This window comes from Harmonia axyridis, chromosome 6 (genome assembly GCF_914767665.1).
Source record: "Harmonia axyridis chromosome 6, icHarAxyr1.1, whole genome shotgun sequence".
In the NCBI taxonomy this organism is placed as follows: domain Eukaryota; kingdom Metazoa; phylum Arthropoda; class Insecta; order Coleoptera; family Coccinellidae; genus Harmonia; species Harmonia axyridis.
In genome coordinates this window covers 10,536,146-10,553,958 of record NC_059506.1, presented here as the reverse complement: position 1 = coordinate 10,553,958, position 17,813 = coordinate 10,536,146, and the positions used below count along the sequence as shown (strand labels likewise).

Below are 17,813 nucleotides of genomic sequence, written 5' to 3'. Positions count from 1 at the left end.
TATATATATATATATATATATATATATATATAAAAATGAGTGGTTTGGGTATCAAGGTAATTTGAAGAGATCAACAATCTATCGTCAATTCATCTATATTTCGAACCAATATGAGGTTTTTCTTTAGGATGCTAAAATCACATAAAATACAAAATTACTGTCAATTTTAGGTTGACATTCATAGACAAGGGAACACAGAGAAAACAACAATGCACGAAATGACATGTTCATCTAAGTGGTTGACTTTATGTCATTTCGTGCATTGTTGTTTTCTCTGTGTTCCCTTGTCTATGAATGTTGACCTAAAATTGACAGTTTCATCACGGTAACGTTTCTGTTTTTTTTTCCCTAATATCTAAGAGATTTTTATGACTAAGAGATCTTTTATAGCTGCCCTTGTCAACTCAAACAATAATATCTTGTCAGATGTAAGCATGATTTGTTATTTTTACAACTTTCCAACTCTAATTTTGTATTTTATGTGATTTTAGCATCCTAAAGAAGAACCGCATATTGGTTCGAAATACAGATGAATAGCCGATAGATTGTTGATCTTTTCAGGGGATAATATAATGATTTTTGTCATTAAATTTAATTTTTAGACAACTAAATAACAATTCAACAAAGTTAGAATTCATAAAATTTCCGTGATACTTTCTTAAACATACTGGTGTTATTTGGCTGATGAAAAATTTCATAAATTTCAGTTAAAAAAGAAATTGTATCACCGAAGACATTTTCATCAAGAAGCTACGATCAGAATTATTGTAATAGAATACATACTATTGAATATTCATTCACTTATTCAACTCACCCAATGTACTTATGCTTAAAGTTAATTGTTCATTACTGATCTGAACAACACTCCCTTGAATGCTCAAGCGTCTATCCTCTAAATTGTCATACACTTTACTTTTCAGTTTAGAGCTGATCAAGTGTTTCTGCATATTAGAACCAGTCAATTCATGTATATTATTCAGGGTAAGTATAGGTTCACTGTCAATATCAACATCAACCTTGTAGTGTTTCAAAGTTGCTATGAAGTCTTTAGTTTCTTGCGCCAATTTGGTGAAACTCAAGGCTATTTCATCGAAATAAATACCTTCTGTTAAGCAGACCTGAAGTCTTTCTTTTAACAGTGGAGGACACACCGACATCTGAGATTGTCTAGCCCAATCAGATATTACCATGCTGGCGACCATCCTCTGCATGGCAGATTTAGAGTTCAAATGAGATAATAAAATTTTTTCATATGAGTTCACTGGTTTTTCAATACCATTACCATAATCTACACCTGGAGCCTCTTGCACGATATAACAAGATAATAAGCCTAACATTCTTGTTAACATACATCTAACTTCTATGGCGTTCTTTTCTCGGACTCGCAATGGGGTTGTTTCACAACCTAGAAATAAAAGTATTCGTTATTTCTCAACTGAAATTAGAACTACTGGAATTTTTGAACATTTATAACTTCAAATAACTACTTTGAAGGATAAATCTATTTCATTATTTAGTATTCGCTTCAGGGATACATAATTTTAGTGAATCGAAAAAAAAATTTTTGACGACATTGTTTACTTATATCTATAATATTAATAAAAGAAGATAAAATAAAACTTTTGACTTGACGTTTCACAATTTTTAATCTATATATATAAAAATGAATCCCTTTTTCCCTTGGTGACGGCATCACGCGTAAATGGCTGGACCGATTTCACTACTTCTTTTTTTGTTGTATTTGTTATTATTAGGAGAAGGTTCTTATGTGAGAAAAAATTACAAAAGTTGCATAATTCACATAGTTGACATTGAAATAAAGAAACGTAGTTTATAATGTTTATATGCTCTTTGCAAATACATCGGTCAGAGCCGCTTCTGTGGCGTGGTCGACAAAGATCTCGACTGAGGCACCGAAAGTCCGGGTTCGAATCCCGGTGAGGGCATGGATGTTTAGTGGTTGTTCAAGTCTTTGAGAAAAAATAAAAATTGTATGTTGACATAAGGATGAATGCGAGTGTGAATTATAAGTAATACATATGGGAAAATTAGGAGAAATCCAACAAATTTGTGACTGGGTACATTAACCAAAGGTTGAGCCCAACAAGCGAGAAAGAATGAATGAATATCGGTCGGAGTTGGTCTGTGGTCGGAGTTATAATAACAAGATACCTACATAATTCATTAACCATTTCTTAGTGTATTCTTCACATTGGTTTCTACAGGATAATTTGTAATGTGTGTTTTTTTCTGAAGGGTTTGTTCAACAAGGTTAGTCAAATTAATATAGTGTTGGAAAGTTTTGATAGACCCTTCTCATACTTTCACAAAAAAATAGGTACTATAGTTTTTTTTTTCATTTTCAGTTGAATTTTTGTTTCTAAAAATGCCGGCAATTAGACGTACAAACTTAAGTCGCAGAACCCGTAATGCTGCAAGTGAAAGAAATACAAGAGCAAGTCAAACTGAGCAAACTGAGCAACGTGAAACGCGGAATGAAGTTGAACGGAATCGATGTAACCGGAACCAACAAAATAGAAGTGTTGCGTTTAACCCCTATAGAGCTGCATTTAATTATAACAAAGAAATTGATTACAGTACACTGCATATCGTTGCTATTGGACCAATGAACGTTGTTTGTCAATATTGCAAGGCATTTGAGTTTAAAAATGAAGCCCCTGCATTGTGTTGCTCGAACTTAATAAAGAAATTAACTTAATTCAGATGAAAAGATAACAGATATTTCTAGGGCGGTACGAAGTTCGCCGGGTCAGCTAGTAAAATATATAAAATCTTGTTGCATGTTTCATCCCATTTTCAAAACTTTATATATTTTATTAAAAATTGTGAAACGTCAAGTCAAGTGTTTCATTTTATCTTTTATAGATATTAAGTTATATTTCCCCAAGCGATATGCGAGGAATCAATTTCCATATCTATAAAGTGAGAAAATGAGGTTTGATGACGAAGTTTGAACCAAATTATTCGAAATAATTTTTTTTATTACCAATTCAATTGTTCTTATCCTATACTGGGTGTTCCTGAATGGAGTTTGAAAGGAAAATGAGAGATTCCTTGAATAATTTTGAAAATAAAATGGCTCATAAACACGAGCCCGCAAAAGCTTTGTTTTCGAGATACAGGGTGTTTCTTGTAGTCCTACTTTTTTTTCATGCTTAACCAGTTTATCAAATCTTTATTAATCTTTGCTACAGAGTTGGTAAATAAGTACCAAAACTTATAATTAATTTATTTATCACAGCTACCTAACTGGATCTTTATAATAATATGGATTTTCCTGAGAATTACTATAGAACAATCAATCAATCAAATCATTATTTCCATAAGACAATTATTACATAGTATCGGAAACGTCAAAAATTTTAAAATATAGAAATATCAACAAACTTCAACATAGAAATCAAAAACAATTATATAAACATATATAAAACTTATATTAATGTACAGGACAGTTAAAAAAATCTTGCACAGTATAAAAAGTATTCTGCATCAAAAATGCTTCAAGACGCGTCCTAAACATCTTAAGTGTTGAACTGGACCTAATATTTTCCGATAAATGATTAAGAATACGTGGTCCTAGATAGTTAGGTGCACTCTGAGCAATCCTGTATTTTGCAACCTGCGTGTGAATCAATCCTTTTCGCCGTGTATTCATGTTATGAATCTCTTCGTTACGTTTGAAAGAGCTTATGTTGCTATAAATATAACACGAAATTTCAAAAATATATAAACTGGCAAGCGTCAAAATATTGCCGGACCTAAAAGCCAGTGTGCAGGTTTCTCTCCTAGGGATGTTAAAAATGCACCTCAAAATTGCTTTCTGTGCAACAAATACATCTTTTGATTTGGTTGAGATGCCCCACAAGCAGATTCCATATCGAAGACGAGATTCCACTTGTGCATAATAGATACTCACAAGCTGGTCAACATCCAGCACCGCCCTTAAGTTTCTAAACATGTAATAGTAAGAGTGCAACTTCGAATCCATACCCTCACAGTGCGACACCCAGTTGACGTGTTCATCAAATTCAACAGCAAGAAATTTGACCGTATTCATATTGGAAAGGAGTGTATCACCGAGATCAAGTCGTAACTCAACAGACTGTTGTTTATAGTTATGAAAACGAATGACTTGGGTCTTCTTAGCATTTAAATATAGATCGTGGTTGCTGAAAAACCTGCAAGCGGCGTACAACAATTTCTCGACTTCTTTTCTTAAGAACAACGCATTTGTCGAAGAATTTAAAAAGGATATATCGTCCGCATACGCAACAAAATCGTGAAGTATACTGGCTCCAAATCTATTTATATATAACAAAAAGAGAATCGGCCCCAATATGGACCCCTGAGGCACACCCATACACACCGATTCCTTCTTCGACGTCACCAGTGATATCAAACCATCTACCTCTAGAGAGCTGTATGAATTTTTTCTGGAATTTGCTTGCGAATACTACAAAACTACAACAAACCAAAAAGTGTAGTACTAAACTAGAGCTTCTTTTTAAATTTTTCGAAACTAACCAGTGGTTCGCAAAAAAATTATTCTGGAGGAAAGAAGCGGGCACCATACCAGAAAAAATTCACCCTGTTGATTTGCATTCAAAATTAGGATATCAGATGATGAAAACTTTAAATTGGAATATCTATGCCAATTCAATTTAAATATCTTGTGAAGGAAAGGTAAGGTTGACCCGCATCATCCTGGACTTATTGTGCGAGTTTCATCCTGTCCTGCCATACCAAGTAATTTCACTTCTAGTGCCAAACGGTATGACTTAAAAAATTTAGATGTAGAAAAATTTTGTCGACTTCTCGGTGGTACAGACTGGGGTCAGCTCTTGGGTGATATCGGAAATGTACATGATGCTAGCGATGTTTTCAACAATACCGTTCAAGATGTTATCGCAAAGTGTGCTCCAAAGAAAAAATAATCCTCCCGTAAATATCCATTATGGTTTACAAAGGACTTGATTCACAAAATAAAAGTAAAAAACCATTATCTGAAAATGAATAGAAAGCACAAGCTGATTTTTTATCGTGAGCGCTTTAGAAATTTCAGAAACTTTAAACTTGACATAGAATCGGCATATAGAGATTTTATCCTGAGGTGTCAAACTGATTTGGAGAGTAGTCCTAGTAATTTTTGGAAATATATTAATTCTAAACGAAATATATCACGACTACCTGGGCACATCCATCTCCTTAGCTGTAGCCCCCTAAAGATGGCTCCCGAAAAGTAGTTTTCAATTTGTGAAAAGTTTATAACTGTTGTTTTTTTTTGTTTCATTCATTTTATATTTGTACCATTTCTCGATAAAATCATCGTTTTGACATCCGCCTATTGGATAAATTTGAGGTCGAAAATAATTCCAACCTCCACAACTCAGACGTATTATTTTTTGATGTTTTTTTTTTCGAAAACTGTTAATAAAAGCAAAAAATTACAAGAGACCTCAGTTAAGAATAGATTAGTCTATCCAAAATTAATTTCTCATTGTAAAATATGAATAAAGAAAAACTTATCGCGAAACAAGTTTGGAGGGTGTCTTTTTCTACCCCTTGGAATCATAGAGAAACACCACCAACAATTTTTTCGAATGCCTTCTCGCTCGCATGAAATGTCAGCTCAACTTTATTTTTGTGAATTTTTTGGTTTTCAAGAGAAAAATGATGTCAAAACGATATTTTTTTGAGAACTGTTACAAATATAAAATGAATGTAACAAAAAACATTTATCAACTTTTCACAAATTAAAAACTACTTTTTCCACTAAGCGGGAGAGAAAAAGAAGCCGCCGCACTTCAAAAATAGATGGTACCGTTTGTCGAAGAAATACCGACAAGTTTGATAAAGCGCAAAAAACTCGTTAAAATAGGGGTAATAACACATGTCGAAGCTCAACCCTAATATTTATGATCTGAATGCGGCACCTTTGAACATACCGACGCTCAACAGATATATTTATGACTAGATTACGGCACGCTTGAACATAGCCACATTTATATTATTTCTTCCCTTAAACTAAAGTTTTGTTGATCTTGAGATCATTTTGGGCAAATTCTATGGAAGGCTAGCAATATTTTAAATGTTTCCAGATTTCTCGGCATCGCTCGTTGCGAGGCGTATATAGGTATAACATGAAAACTAAATTGTGATCTTTCGAATTATTTCGCCTGGAGCTCCAATATTTTTTTCTTTTGATATTTTTGGGCGCCCCTGCGGGCCTTGCGCCCGTGGCAAGTGCCACCTTTGCCACGCCCTAGATACGGTACTGATCACTCCTGTGGAATATAAAATAACGGGCGCTACTACTCCACTTCCAATTCAATCGGCTCGCTTTATATTTCTTCCGGCCAATAAATCATATCTTATATTCCTTTCAAAATACCTTTCAGATTAAGCGACAAAAGTTATAAGGTGTGTGAATAAGTCTTTCCCGTTTTTTTTCAAATTTTGAGCCTTTATTGTGAAAAAATGGTTACAAATGAATTATTGAAAGTATTGGCCATCGCTAGCTACAACTTTTCCCCATCTTTCTGGCAACATACGAATCCCGTTGCGAAAAGATTCGACCGGTTTGGCCTCTATCCAGTCATCCACCCATTTTTTGGCTTCCTCGTAGGAATGGAAGTGCTGGTCAGCCAGGCCATGCGTCATCGATCTGAAGAGATGGTAATCAGACGGAGCAATGTCTGGACTATACGGCGGGTGGGGTAGGACTTCCCATTTGAGCGTTTCTAAGTATGTTTTCACCGGCTGTGCAACATGTGGGCGAGCATTGTCATGTTGCAAAATAACTTTGTCGTGCCTGTCGGAGTATTGTGGCCGTTTTTCTCGCAGTGCGCGGCTCAAACGCATCAATTGTCGTCGATAGACCTCGCCTGTGATCCTTTCATTCGGTTTCAGAAGCTCATAGTAAACCACACCTAGCTGGTCCACCATATACAGAGCATGAGCTTGGCGCCATGAATATTTGGCTTGGCCGTCGATGATGATGCATGGCCGGGTAGTCCCCATGATTTTCTTCGCTTCTGATTATCGTAACGGATCCACTTTTCATCGCCAGTCACGATACGATGCAGAAAACCCTTTCTTTTATGTCGCTGAAGCAGCTGTTCGCAAGTGAAAAAACGCCGTTCGACGTCTCTCAGCTTCAGTTCGTACGGCACCCAATTTCCTTGCTTTTGGATCATTCCCATGGCTTTCAAACGCTTGGAAATGGTTGTTCGGTCAACTCCCAATGCTTCAGCAAGTTCTTCTTGCGTTTGACACGAATCTTCATCAAGCAAAGTCGCCAATTCTTGATCTTCAAAGATTTGCGGCCGCCCGGAACGCTCCTTGTCTTCCACGTCGAAATCGCCACTTTTGAGGCGTCGAAACCATCCGCGAACACTTGAATCATCGACACAACCTTCTCCATAAGCTTCCTGAAGCAACCGATGCGCCTCGGCAGCAGATTTCTTCAAATTGAACCAATAAAGTGAAACTTCCCGCAAATGACGTCGACTCGGCTCAAATTTCGACATTTTCACGATTTCAAAAATTTATGATGCGAAAAAATTTCAACTAATGTGTTAGTGTGGAATTGTTGACAGATGAATAAGCTTTGATTATGACATATGTAACCATTAAATACTCGCACAGTATTGGTGGCGCCATCTCTTACAAAAAACGGGAAAGACTTATTCACACACCTGATAGTAGATGGAAATTGTGATGCTGGTGGATTTAATAACACACTCGAAGTAACGACACATTAACAGATCTGTCCTTCATTCAAGAATTAGGTAATCATGAAGAAGCCGACTGTCATTCCGTTCTGCAATCTGCACGAGACAGATTCTACTAATAGTTAACATCAGAGGTTCGCAAAATTGTCGAAGCTCTCGGACCAAAAAGACAATTGAGGTACCATGCTCTGATGGGCTGCGACACAAAAAGTTCATTATCAGGAATTTCAAAAATGAGTACATGTAAAATTTCTACCGAAAATTACGATCTCTTGGAAGGGTTTATTATTATTGCATTATAGGTAAATATGATTAGTTCAATCGTGATACCCTATATGGAATAAATAATATTTATAACTAAAGTTGGGAGATATCGGTCTCAGGAACAATAAATGAATAAGTTTAACTTCATTCTTTCACAACGTTTCGGCCTTTATTAGGCCTTCTTCAGGCAAAAAACAATAAGTTACAATCAGTGACACATGAACTGAATATTAGGTGCCTTAAAATGATTACATAGATTATTAAAAAACATCAAATATATAGATGAGAACACTTGAATTCAATACTCACAAAGTGAAAATGTAAAACGAAAAAAAAAGCGAAAAAAAAACTAAGTTATCTAACATCGAAGCGGATCAGGCAAGACATCGGTATGGAAAACAGAACAATCAAAGAAAATGAGTTCCACTGAACCTAAGCATTGATGTTTGTTGGTTTTTCCGGGGTCATGGCACAACGCACATAAAATAAGAATGAATTCAAAACGAACCGCGAAAGGAACGGAAGAAAAACCTGTAACATGTACCGGGTTTTTCACTATAATTTGAACCCCCTTTAACTTTGTTACTAAAAGAGGTTCAAAAAATTGTTTTCTACAGAAGTTTCACGAAATCAACTAGTGTTTTTTAAAATGATTTCCCAAAATGAAATATATACCGAGTGAGCAACATATTGATTGCAACTCCATTTTTCAAATGGAACACAAAATGCCTTTTTTTGAGTTTTCTCGTAAGCAACGATATGACATACGTTTTTCACTATGAATTGCAATTGGATGATTTGGATGCAACTCCGTATATTCTCTTCTTGTAGCTCTCTTATTTTTATTGTTCTTCACATAGACATTTCAAATTTTTCCGCTTCTGTGTAGTGAATATTCGATGAATATGAATATGACAAACGAATGTTAGATATCGTTGCTTACGAGATAACTCAAAAAAAGGCATTTTGTATTAACGCAGCCTTCCACTTGAAAACTGATCACTTAGCTTGCCAGGTGGTTCTTAAAATTTGAAACTCTGTGGTACTCAGAATAAGAGAGATAGGCCAAACATATGTTATATATTCGAAATCAGGGGAAAAAGAGCTAGTCAAATATAGAAAAATATACAGGGTGTTCCTTTTGAAAAAATGAAGTCGCAATCAATATGTTGCCCACTCTGTAGGTATATATTTCATTTTGTGAAATCATTTTAAAAAACACTAGTAACTTTTGTAGGAAACATTTTTTTGTACCTCTTTCAGTAACAAAGTTGAAGGGGGGGTCAAATTATAGTGAAAACCCCGGTACAGTGGCGTGACATAAACACGTAAAACGTTAAATCTGCTTTCAACATTTTTGTATTAAGTTTGAATATGCAATATTCAGTGTACTAACATCAGTACGGGCGTTAACTGCACTTTGAAATTTTTTAATATATATCATCTCCTTGAAACAACGTTTAAACCAATTATTCTCACGACCTTAAATTTCAACATTTTGAATGTGGTTGGATGACAAAGCGTGACCAGACAATGCTGTAGAATCCATTTTATTACTACAATCCCTCTCGTGTTGAGCCGATCTGTTGTTCAAATATTGGCCTGTTTGGCCCACTTAACAAGCATTGAAGTCATTGTGTGTGGTGGTAGTCACCGCGATATTTTTTATTTGTTCTTTACGCATCCAATGTTCAGTCAAGCATACAATTTTATAATTCTCTCTATTGAGATTAAAACTCAAGGAATCAATTTTATTTGAGGCATTGAATGTTTTGATTCAATATTTGCTCAGTTACCGGGGGAGTTTTTCCAATTTTGTTTGTTCCAAGTCTGTCTGCTCCTATTGGGTTTTCGAAAAAATCGGAACTGCTTCACTACGATACCAAGTGGCCAGATGTCTGGTTTATATAATTCTTTGAGAAGTTCTATGTTTGCTCCCACTTGTTTTCTGGTTGAGTGCTCGTTGTTATCCAGACTCTCTACTTGGAATTGTCCTTCGGGAAATTTCATTTTTAGGTGATTCTCAACCGCTCACCACGGTAGAAAAAAGAAAGTCAAACTCAATGACATCTCATAATTCTGATAAGCTTGTCGAAACGCGCTCTGTCACTGAAATAAACAACACCGAGATGGAGGTTAAAAATGAAAATAAAAATAATAAATTTCAAGTGGTTTCGAGAAGAAATGGCAAAAAACATAGAAAACCTAATATTGGTTCCGGAGCAGAGGTGAATGAGACTTTCAGATCCTTCAAGTCAGAAATAGAGCCAAAGAAAATATGGCTATTCATATCCAGAGTGAATGAATCTGTCGAGGAAACAGACATAAAGAATTATATTTCGGGGAAAAGCGCGTCCTGTGTACCGAATACCGACAAAATATCAGTGAAGCTTTTGGAAACTAAGTCAAATCAAGCAGGTTTCAGAAGTTATATGGTGGGTGTCCCAATGGAAATGAAAGAGGAAGTATATAAAAACGAGTTCTGGCCAATCGGTGTATCTTTCGATAGATTTAACTTTATGAGAGGACAGAAGTTTTTAGAGCAGCGCAGCCTACCAAAGTCGCCTCCAGAGTAGGTATTAGAAATCCAAGAAAACAATATGTCAAGATATTCCATCAGAATGTGAGATCAATTGGAAACGCTGTTGAGCAGATTGAAGAAATTACGAGGGAGTTTTCTGTCGATGTGATGTGTGTATCTGAGCACTGGAAAACCAAGGAACAGCTATCCAACTATGGAGTAGAAAATTTTGTTTTGGCCTCTAGCTTCTGTAGGGGATTAAATGAGCATGGGGGTACCGCAATTTATTGTCATAAATCTGTCAAATGGAGGGTATTGGGAAGACTGGAAAATTGGTCAATTCCTAGAATTTTTGAATGCTCTGCCATTGAAGTCCAACATGGGAGACTTACAGTGAATGTGATATGTCTTTATAGGCCTCCCAGTGTAGAATTAACATCTTTTCTGGAACGTTTGGAACAGGTCATTATACATTTGAGTAGGAGCAACGGGATTGTTGTTATTGCTGGTGATCTCAATATCAATACAATGAATGAAAGTTCAAATGTTACACAACAGTTCCTGCAGTTAATCAATAGTTACGGTATATATCACACTGTAGATAAGTTCACTAGGGTAACACATAATTCAAGTACATGTATTGACAATTTTTATACTAACTATGATGACATAGAGGTTGAGGTACAACAGACTCATATATCTGATCATAGTGGTCAACTCATGACTCTTCAAACAGAAAACTTAAGTTGCCAAACCTATATATATGGAAGAGACCTAAGTACAAGGAACTTGAAGACCTTAAAAGATGCATTGAAATCAGTAAACTGGAATCTAATGCAAGACCAGGCAGACGTGAACGATCAATGGGCTTATTTCTTGATTACTTATCAGGACCTGTTCAATCGTACTTGTCCACTTAAGAAATGGAATAACAAACCTAAGAAGAAGCAATATCACCCATCAATCATCAGGAAGAGTCAAGATGGCGACAAGTGAAGGTGGAACGGTTTTACGCTCCGAGAAAGAAAAAAGAATTAACGAGCAAAAATGCGCTTATTGTGCCAAAAAAGTTGTTGACTCTGTGCAGTGTGATAAATGCAGTGAAAATTTTCACCCTTCCTGCATAATAGCAGCAGCAAATAACAAAAATGCGACATGCAAGCACATCGGCAGTGGAAAAAAAGTGGTTAAAGAAAATGAATCGTATGAAGATATTTCGACGCAGAATAAATTACTTAACATGGAAAATCGTTATCTGAAAGAACTTCTGAAAGAATGTCAGGAAGCAAACCAATTATTACGGGAGAAGAATCAACTTCTTACTGAAAAAATCGATCTATTTGGAAACAATCATATAAAAAACAGTCAAACAGATAAGCAAAGAAAAAATCAAAACGAAAGAGTAAACACAACATTGACGTTGACACAGAATAGCAATAAGAAAATCACTGAAAATGACAAAACAACAAAGTCACCATTGTTTGAAATACCAACCAGGTTAGAAATGTCAAATCTGTCAATTTTGACAAACCGCAAAGATGACAAGCAGAATAACAAAAACATCGAAATTAATGTAAACAATGAGAAGGAAAGAGAGAGAATCCAAGAACAACAAAATGAACAAGAATCAAGCGGATTTCAAGTAGTGAGGAAAAATCGCAAACGAAATAAAAAGGCGAATGTTGGTTCAGGAACAGAAATGGACGAAACTGACTTTAAATCCTTCAAATCAAACAAAGAACCAAAGAAGATATGGTTGTTTATTTCGAAAGTGGACGAATCTGTGGCGGAATCTGCTATCCAAAAATATGTAGCTGATAAATGTAAGACACAAATCGGTCAAATAGTTGTGAAATTGCTTGAAACTAAATATAAACACTCCGGATTCAGAAGCTTTATGGTGGGAGTTCCACTAGAATATAAGGAAGCAGTCTACAAAAATGATTTCTGGCCAGTGGATATCTCATTCGTTGTTGCCCTCTTATGAAATTGAATCTATATTCAATTTCATAAGAGGGCAACATTTTTTAGAGTCATCGAAACAAAAACAAATAATACCAACAGAAACAACCACAATATAAGTAAGAAAAAAACAGAAATTTTCTCATTGTTCCACCAAAATGTGAGATCAATAGGAAATGCAATGTACGAGCTAGAAGAAATTGTGAAAGAAAATGAAGACATTGGTATTATGTGTATAACCGAACACTGGAAATCAGAGGATCAGCTGCTCAATTATGCACTACCTAATTTTAAATTAATGGCAAAATTCTGTAGAAATGAAGGTGAACATGGAGGAGTGGCCATGTATGTACGAAATGATATTCAGGCAAAGGAAAGGAAGGAGATATGTAAAATCTCAAAGAAGGGCAAATTTGAATGTGCAGGCGTAGAATACAACTTAAAAGAAGCAACATTTGTCTGTATTACTATCTACAGTAACGGAGATACAGAACTATTAAAGGAAAAATTAAGCCCAATAATGGATGGACTAACAAGAGATCATATAGATATAATTGTTACTGGAGATTTCAATGTTAATATGATGGGAAATAATAGCAGAAAATCTGAGCTTTTGAACTTCTTTTCCACTTACAATATTAAACAAACAATCTTTGAGCCCACAAGAACTACTGAAACCAGCTCAACTTGCATCGATGGAATATACACCAGCATAGAGGTTCCATATTACACCCAAGTAATGAAAACACATATTTCTGATCACACAGCTCAGAAGATCTCTTTTCGATATGATACATCATGTGAATTCATACTGAGACGGATATTTTCTAAAGAAAATATACAAAAATTGAAGGAATACCTAATCAATCAAGACTGGTCACAAATTTACAACACTGATGGCAGTGATGTAAATCTACAATTTGAAAAATTCCATCGATTATATACTGATCACCTAAACAAAGCATGCCCATTAACAAAATTGCGAAATAGGAAAATAAATAGATTGGATAGGTCGAATCCAAAAATTAGAGAAATAAAGAACAGATTGGATATTCTACTGGTTTTAAAAGAAGGGAACAGTGAATTAAAAGAAGAATATAAACAGGTCAAGAAAGAATATGATTCAGCGTTAATTCAACAAAAACAGAAAGCACTTGAGGAAAAGATAAATAATGCAGACAATAAGAACAAAGCTACCTGGTCAATAATAAACTCCTTAAAAAATAAAAATAAATCAAGAGAACTCCCATTGAAGGGAAACCCGAAAAAAATTGCCAATGATATGAATAACTTCTTTGTGAACAATGCATCCCAGCTGACAAAATCCATAATAAAGAATAAGTTCAATAAAAACGAGGAGAACAAGGAACCATAAAGGAAATTTCAACTGAATGCTCTGTCATCTGAAGAACTCAAATCAATAATTAAGAAGATGAAAAATAAACACAGTAGCGGAATAGATGGCATATCAAATAGTTTAATAAGGCAGACCTGTGATGAAATTATAGAACCTCTGAAATTCATAATAAACAATTCTATCAAAACAGGAGTTTTCCCAGACAGTCTTAAAACGGCAGTAATAGTCCCAATATATAAAGGAGGGGATGAGGCTTGTTACGGCAATTACAGACCTATCAGCGTGATAACCTCATTCTCCAAAATCTTTGAGATGGCCTTCTGCAGTCAGTTGATGGAGTTTCTTCTGGAAAGTGCTTTCTTTAAAAAGAGCCAGCATGGATACCTAAGAGGGCGGTCCATTCAGACAGCTATGTATCAGTTTGTCAAGAAAGTTACTGATGCCTTTGAGGATGGAGACTTGGCTTTTGGACTTTTTTTGGATCTCTCCAAGGCATATGACTGCCTGGACTCAAAGGTTCTGCTCAGAAAGCTCCAGTGTTGTGGAGTCGAGGGGACAGCACTTCAATGGATCACTTCATATCTACAAGGAAGAACTCAACTTGTGAGAATATGTATGAACGGCATGGAAGTTACATCGGATTTGAGGGATATCATCTTGGGTATTGCTCAGGGAGGGATCGCTGGTCCACTCCTCTTCCTGGTGTACCTGAATGACTATGGAATTGAAGTTGATTGGTTCGATGGAAAGATAATGAGCGTGCATTATGCTGATGACACGAATTTACTCGCTGTGGAAACACTGTGGCCAGACCTTAAGCTCTTGGCATCGCAGGTAATGGAGTACACTGAAAAATGGTTTGGAGAGAATAACTTAATATTGAACAATGCCAAAACAAACTCAATTCTTTTCCATCCTACTATTGGGAGTCCAGGAGATATAACCTTGAATGGCTGCAAAGTTGCAGTATCTGAGCATGCAAAGTTTCTGGCAATTGTTATAGACCATCGACTTAACTGGAGCGCACACATAGACAGTCTCTGTGAAGGGTTGGGATCATCCATTTATGCACTTTTAACCTTATCTAAACACCTAAATGCAAGAGTAATGAAGACTATTTACCATGCTACCATTGAATCGAAAATCAGATTTGGCATAATATTTTATGGGTCAGGAAATATGTCGTCATTGTTTATCTTGCAGAAAAAAGCGATTCGAATTCTCAACAAAATGGAATACCGACAGTCTTGCAGAGGTTTCTTCAAGGGGAATGGCATCTTGACAGTGTATGCTATATATGCGCAGGAATGCCTACTATTTCTTCAGAAGAACAAATGTATGTTTGAACATTTCAAAAGTGACCACACACACATGACAAGAAACAATAATTATAATTACCCACTATGTAATCTCACAACAACTCAAAAACAGCTAGAGTTCAGATGCTTAAAACTTTATAATTCTCTACCTGACAACATAAAAAGGATCGAAGACACTAAATGCTTCAAAAAGAAATTATTTGTATATTTGTTGAACTTAGAGCCATACAGTATATCAGATTATATCAAGTAAATCTATTCAAGTTATGACTTATGACACTATTTCATTTCATTTTTCATGTACATGTACATATTTAATTTGATCTGAAATAAAGCACTATTATTATTATTATTATTATCATTGCTTCAAAGAAGCGTCTGGATTTTCTATTTACCTGCAAAACTGCAAACAAAAAATTTGATCCTTTACATAAAAAAGAAAAAAAGAAATATGATTATTTACTGAAACAAATTAAAGTAAAGAAATATGAAGAGAAGATTAATAGCTCCGACAATAGAGCCAAGTGCATGTGGTCTATCTTCCGAGAGATCAGAGGTCAAAACAATGACACGGACATACATTTACCCGATAACTTGAAGACAGTGGCTAATGACTTTAACATGCATTTTGCCACCTCTGCAGAAAAGGCCCTTCTCCAGCTGCCGAAGCAGGAATTTAGACATGACATTAGAGACCGAGATAGATCAGTTTTCTTCCAACGAACCAACGAAGTTGAACTCCTACATATAATAAATTCATTCAAAAATAAATTGAGCTCTGGAGTAGATGGCATACCCATGACTGTTATAAAGTACACCGCAGAAGAGATTATCAGTCTTTTGAACTTCATCATGAACAACTCCATAAAATCTGGAATCTTTCCTAATTGCTTTAAACTAACATTAGTAAAGCCCATTCTCAAGAAAGGAGATAAGGAGAAAATAGAGAATTATAGACCTATCTCATTGCTGCCATCATTCTCAAAAATATTGGAAGCTGTGATGTTGAGGAGATTGTCTAGCTTTCTTGAAGAAGTTGTTGCTGACTCCCAACATGGTTTTAGACGAGGAAGATCAACTAAGACAGCCATATATAGTTTCCTGAAAAACATCCACCAAGCACTAGAAAACGGAAAGATCACCATTGGACTCTTTCTAGATCTATCTAAGGCCTTTGATTCATTGTCCCACGACTACATCATAGATAAGCTAGAATCATATGGAATAAGAGGACCCGGTTTGCCTTGGTTCAAGTCTTACCTTTCAAACAGAAAGCAAATGACTACTATAGGGAAAGATGGAGCAACTGAAATGTCAGATGTAATCGATGTCACTTTGGGAATACCTCAGGGAAGTATTTTAGGCCCGATACTTTTTATAATTTTCACTAATGACTTTGACAACGTAGAAATTGTGAGATATGCAGATGACAAGAACATCATCATTAAAGCCAAAACATACCCTGAAGCTGTTTCGAAGACTGAATTGGTCATGTGCAATGCTGGTAACTGGTTCAGATCAAATGGTCTACTTCTCAATGATAAAAAAACTAAGTCAGTTTTATTCCAAACTATCCATTCCGGATTCATCACACCTGACAAAATGATTTTGGAAGGGATTCCAATAGAACTTTGCCCATCTATAAAGTTCCTTGGTGTTTATCTAGATGAAACATTAAATTGGACAAAACACATTGAAGAGGTATGCAAATCACTTTCAAGGATATGCTTCTCAATGAGGGTGATATCAGGCTACCTAAATTTTTCCACCATGAAAACGATATACTATGGAGGCTTCGAATCCAGAGTTCGATACGGCATATTATTTTATGGTTCCTCAAAAAAGCTGTATGATGTCATGGTTATGCAGAAAAGAATCTTGAGGATAATGCTGAAGCTGAAACCACTAGAGTCATGCAGAGGGAGGTTCAGGGATAATGGGATTCTGACAGTCCCAGCGATCCATATTCAAGAATGCCTTTTGTTTCTCCATAACAACAGAAATGATCTCACTGAAGAAGCACCTAAAACACTTCATACACGAAATCTAGAAATAGCATACCCAAAACATCGTCTCTCATCCACTGAAAAAAGTGCTCATTAGTCCTGCATAAGGTACTTCAACAAGTTGTCTATACCATTAAGAAGAGAAACAAATTACAAGAGATTCAAAAAACAACTGTTCTCCCTTCTTCTGGAACTAGAACCATATACAATAGAAGAATTTTTGAGTTAAAATTGTATCAAACAGATTATTTTGACGATATTTCGATTCAATGCTTTCACTTGTGAAATTTGATTATGAAATGAATGGCATTTATTATTAATATGGGCTGCGTCGACACTTTCTTCGACACGTCCAACATACAACCATGTACGTTTTGGGGCACTGCCAAACGTTGTCTGGGATCTGTCAATACCTCGTATTTCTTTTGCTTCGGTTTTTCGGTTTGGATTTTTAACTCTATGTTTGATCGACTTCAATGATCTGACGGTAGAATTTTAATTTTTTTGGGCGTTCTGTTCGGGCTTATAGACCTCTGATAATTTCGTCACACCGGCAATGTCGCAATCTGTAGGTGACGTCGATTGTTTATTTTGTTCTTGTTGCTTTGATGTCAGCAAGTTAATTTTGTG

The 17,813-nt window shown here is 35.7% G+C and overlaps 1 protein-coding gene across 2 annotated transcripts in view; it reads right to left on the bottom strand.

Annotated features, from left to right (window-relative positions):
• LOC123682842 (TATA-binding protein-associated factor 172) overlaps window positions 1–17,813 on the bottom strand; it is a 123,526-nt gene that overhangs the window by 68,372 nt on the left and 37,341 nt on the right. The window contains exon 9 of one of the 2 annotated variants that reach the window (XM_045621642.1): window positions 1,283–1,405. The exons of the other annotated variant lie outside the window; for it this stretch is intronic. Within the exon in view, the coding sequence (XP_045477598.1) occupies window positions 1,283–1,405 (123 nt within the window). The remainder of the gene's footprint in view (window positions 1–1,282; window positions 1,406–17,813) is intronic. 2 annotated transcript variants of the gene reach the window in all.